At 48.4% G+C, this 5117-nt stretch overlaps 1 protein-coding gene across 3 annotated transcripts in view; it reads right to left on the bottom strand.

Moving 5' to 3' along the window:
- Positions 1-4866, bottom strand: part of Pla2r1 (phospholipase A2 receptor 1) — a 116476-nt gene extending 111610 nt beyond the window's left edge. For all 3 annotated transcript variants that reach the window (XM_010606814.3, XM_010606816.3, XM_010606815.3), the window contains exon 1: positions 4539-4866. In XM_010606814.3, coding sequence (XP_010605116.1) covers positions 4539-4644 — 106 coding nt within the window. In that variant the 5' untranslated portion in view covers positions 4645-4866. The remainder of the gene's footprint in view (positions 1-4538) is intronic.
- Between the last annotated feature and the right edge of the window lie 251 nt (positions 4867-5117).

Raw genomic sequence — 5117 nt, 5'->3', positions numbered from 1 at the left:
TTGTAATATATTATATTATAAAATATATTTCTTATTGTGGCTCACAGACAGGAAAGTCCTAAATTTTTGCCTCCAGCTCTAGTTTTGCTTTGGATGCCTGGTCCTCTAAGTCCTCTGCTATGAGGACCTTCTTTCACCTGCTTTTTAGTGACCATTTCTCCAAATGTTTGTTAAATCTGGCCACCACACAAAACAGGTTCATCTTCAAAACATGGAATTTCTATTGCATACCAATCTACTTCCTAGTCTGAAATTTCTCCCATCTCCTTCTACTAGCTTATTTTTTAAAATATTATTTCTCGAAACCAAACTTTCTGCTCTTCCATATTCCTGCTAGGACTGATTTAGATCAATTTTAACTTCCCAGATGGTTTCTCTGTTAGCCTCCAGAGTTACTCTCAAGTCCCGAACTACCCATGGCAGTCTTAAACTTAAAAGTGTGATCTGGTTCCCCCTTGCCTAAACCCATGAGACCCTTCTCAGCTTCACAATTCAGATTTTGTTTTTAGATGTGGAGTGCCTTTAACAGAATTCTTCGCTTCCTTATCTCTCCCTGCCTCCAAATATAGACAGGTCACAGCTTCTTGCCCTGATAGTGACCCTATCCTGGGGATCCACTCCATCCACTTCCCTCAATGAGGCAGCATCCCTGCAGGCACTTCGCATCCCTCTGGTGGCCAGTTAGTCATGGGAAGGCCTTGATTCAAGGACAGAGCCCTGGGATTGGCCTGCACTCTCCGAACAGTCTGGCCAGACTTCTCTCCTCCAAAACTGAAGGGCTCTTCCTGGAAAGTTGCGGGAGCTGCATATGAAAGCTTTTGCAAATAGAAGCAGAAGAAACCAGAGGACAGAAAGAACCCTCCAGGGCCCACCATGTGATCCCCAAGGGAGTAACAAAAGTAGCAGCTTCAGTCCAGCGGCCACTTTCCAGTTCTTAGGCAGTCTGAGTACACAGGCCGAACCTGTTCCTGGGTCCCCTGGATCCTGGGATGGGTACAACCAGCCCATTTGCCTGAGTGACCCTTTAAGGCCTCTTTCTTTGAACCCAAAAGAGCAGAGATAGGAAATTTTACTGTAGTTGACGCATGATTTTGTGCTTTTCACATACAAAATGTGTTACCAGGAATGCTCTCTTTTCCCCTATGTGACACCTACCAACTTATCCTTTTGTAAGTTTCAGCTCCTCAGGTCAGTCCCTCCTCTGCTCCTCTTCAGCTCTTTGCTCACTTCTTGTTATTTTAACACCTACCATTCTGTTTTGTAATTTGTTTAGGTTTCTGTATTTCTTACCGGGCTTTCAGCTTCTTGGGGACAGTGTCACAGCTTGTTTATGTTCCTATCTCCGCAGTATGGGGGCGTGGAACAGATCCTGTCGTTCTGTACTCATAGCTCACCTGGAGCTCAACCACCTCCATGCTCTTAAACTCTGACTCACTTTCTGTGTGCCTGCCTGAGGGTGTTTCAGGCAGGTTAGAAGCACCCCAGGGTTAATGTTCCATGAGTGACCCTCAATCAATGCGAAGGCTGTTGGCGGATAAATACCTCAGCCTCCTAACCATAATGAGGTCCACTGAGGTCTACACAGGGCCTCAGATTGTCCTTTATGAACTTGAGCCCCAGTGGCAGTACAATAGTGGCTTTCTCCCCTTCTGTGCCTCATTTCCTTCTAGGATCACCTCTTAAATAAACTCTTTGCACCCCAATACATATATCTTTCAGGGACTGCTTTTGGATGAGCCCGAACCAAGACAGTGAAATAAAGCACCCACTGCTAAATGGAGAATGAGTGAGCAGCTGAGGCCATGAGTCCTTCATGCCTCTTTCCACTGGCACAGGATGTGAAGAGGCTCCCTCTTCACATCATGTTTCTTTCTTCCTATTAGATGAAGACCCCAAGACTCCAAGCAAGCACATGGGTACCCTCACTTCCCTTGGCCACTGCTTGTTCAAAAGAGCTTGGAGGAAACTCTCCTACCATGTTGGTTGGGGCCACTTCACTTTTACAATTTTCAGCCCTGAAGGTGGCTTCAAAGTTTTTTACTTGCTCCCCCTTTATTTCCTTCAGCAGTGACTATGCTGCTTTATGTTGCTTTTTTGGCAAGATGCACTCTGTCCTTCTCCTTTCTTTCCCACTTTCCTCCCAGTATCTGGCATACACAAGTGAGTGCAGTTAATGAACTTTAACACTTGATAGAAGGGCAGCCTGGATTCTTTAAGGAAAATAAGCCCCATTAAAGTCCCTTGGTAGGGCCCATTAGAGATAGGAGACAGATGCCAGACTTCCAAGTAGAGTGCTCAGGGCAGTACATAATTGGAACATGGCTATTGACTTGGAAAAATGCTCTGGACTGGCCAGAGGAAGAAGGTACCATGGTGACACTGCAACAAAAAAATAGGTAAATTCTGTTATTAATGTCATCTTTATAACTGAGGAAATGGAGGAACAGAGAGGCTAAGTAACTTGCTCAAAATCACATAGTTGGTAAATGGCATCACTGGGGTCTAACTCCAACAATCTGGCTTCAGAGCTCACAAACTTAACTGCTGCTATATGACACTGCATCTAGGGATAAATGACTAACAAGTCAGTACAATATAACCTATCACCTGCATCCTATAGCTAGTATGCTTATAATGAGTATCAGATCGATCACTAATACTTTTCAAACAACAGATCTGCTGTGATTATATATCAATATTAGTGGATATGAAACTAAAGTGAGGGTGTATTATTTTTCAGTTGCTCTGTGGATGCCAATCATAGCTAAAGATGAAGCAATGTAGTACAACAAGCACACGGTAAACTGTGGAAAAAAATATGGCTAATTACCAAAATATGGCTAATTACCCAACAGCCTTACCCTTGGCTTCTGCATCTGAAGATTGTGTGGATAGAGTAGACAGTATTTCAGATCCTTTCCAGTGTTACACTTTTCTTTTCTTTTTTGGACCAGGGATCAAACTCAGGACCTTGAGCTAAGATTTTCTTTTTCTATCTTTGTATAGATAAGAAACAATTGATTTCAAATATGTCTAGGTTATACTGAAAACTCCATGACAGGATTCAGGGAGCACAGCCTTTGTGAGGATTAGTCTATCCTCTGTGCTCTTTAGAACATCAGTAGCAGCATTTTCATAGATGTAGAATCTCTATGGTGACTGTTTGAACTCCTTCAGATTGGCAAACTTTACCTAGAGAGTGCAGGAAGTGGCAGCGGGTTCTAATTTTAGAGTGCGCTTGACTACTGAAAAGAGGACACTCCTTAGTAGCTCTCTCAGGACGGGATTTGGGACTGCTACATATAGAAAGGATTAGCCCATCAGTGCTCAGAGGATCAGCAGCACATAGTCTGCATGGCTTGGTTCCAGGTTCTGTCACATGAGCCCAGATCTGTCCTGTGCTCGCGCAAACTCCACACATTACAGAGCAGAGAGCGGAATGGCTACTACAGGGAACCGGACCCCACCCCGGGGCAGCCGCGCATGCACAGAAGTAAGCTCTACTGAAATGTCCAAGGCAAGAGCGTTTCTAGCCTTTAGACGTTAGAATAAGTGGAGGGTTCAATCTGCCCCTGATAAAACCTCTGGGGTCCACAAAAGTGTTTCACAAGTATGCACATGATGTGCTGGCAAAGTAAAAAGAAGAAAGCAGATACTGACCTTGTTTTACCCCCTCCTCCCCGAATTTATCCCCAAAGACAGAGAGGATGGAGGTTTTCAGGAGACTCCTGGTTTAACTCCTCCCAACCTCCCTCTCCCTTCACACACAGCCTTAGGCCCTGGGACCCTGGCTTCTGGACGGCAGAGGTGGCCCATTCCTGAACGAGGGCCCCTGCAAGACAGAAGCTTCTCCTCGGGTCTTCTTACAGGTCCCTCTATGAGTCTTACTGTAGTAGGAGCTCAATAAACACTGAGTTGATCCGTGTGTGAACGTGAATGTTTCAGGGGGTAACAATCTTTAGTGATCCCATGGAAATTAAGGTTTCCACTTTTCTGCTTGGAGCAACTGTGAAGCCAAGCGAGTAACCTGTGTCAGCTCACACAGCTCTGGGGTTCCTTTCTTTCACTTCGTTTTAGAGGCGTTAATACAAATTTTCTCTCTGGAATTGGCAAAGTGGAGAAGCCTGCTGCTTGCGAGGGTCCACTCCGCAGGAGCGGTGCCCACGCCTAGCGCTCATTTTGGGCGGCGACGAAATGAAAGCTTTTTGTCGTTTATCCAAGAGGTGATCCTCCCAACAACTGTGAGAAAGTTTACATTGTGAAATGCCTCCTATCCCAGGCTAGTTGTAGGGGTCAGGGACGCTGCCAGAGCGGAGTCGAGTTACTGGGGCTCCGGGTCCGCCCCTCGCCGCTCCCCCAGGCAGAGGCCAAGATGCACAGCCCTGGGAACGGGGCTCAACCACCCAGAGAGAGGAGCAATGCAACCAGGCAACCGGCTGCCTCTCCATCCCCACCCTTGGCCCTTCCTCCTCTGCCACGACCACCTCTCTGCTCCTAAGTGCTGACCCATACGGTGCCCCGGCCCTGGGGACACTCACCCTGCCATTCCAGGACCCTCTTGGGGATGGGCGTCTTCGCCTCGAGGTCTGAGCAGCCCCGTGGCGCCCCCAGCAGCAGCAACAGCCCAGGCAGCAGCAGGAGCATCGCTAACCACTGGACTCACTGGACGAGGTGCGGGGCTCCCGCGGGGACCAGAGCCACCCCGGAAGCGCCCTGCCTTACGGGGGAGGTGGGACGGCAGCCCCCTCCGCGATACCCCCGCGCGTCCCGGGCACCCACTCCGCCACCCCGGACACCACGGCATGCACTCCTGGGACTCTGGGCCGGGAGACGGGAAAGTCGCAGCGTTTTCCCCGCCCTTCCCACCCTGCCTTGGGTAAGGAGGAGGAAGAGGGAGTGGACCAGCTGCGTGTCCCAGAAATTCCTGCCTTTGGGGTGGGGAGAGAGGAGGGGTGAGGCAGCCGGGTGCAGGCTCCCTCCCGTGCAGCTTCTCTTTCCTGCTCTCGTCCTTTTCGGAGAGGTCTATGAGGACCAGGGTGAAGGAACTGAGAACCCCGGAGACAGGAAATCTGACATGTGGGTTTGAAGATCTCCGGGTTCTGGTAAACACTGAGGTT

This window comes from Fukomys damarensis, unplaced genomic scaffold (assembly GCF_012274545.1).
Source record: "Fukomys damarensis isolate Sample0158 unplaced genomic scaffold, DMR_v1.0_HiC HiC_scaffold_26, whole genome shotgun sequence".
Taxonomy (NCBI): Eukaryota; Metazoa; Chordata; class Mammalia; order Rodentia; family Bathyergidae; genus Fukomys; species Fukomys damarensis.
The sequence above is the reverse complement of the archived record's forward strand: the minus strand, read 5'-3'. Positions and strand labels throughout refer to the sequence as shown.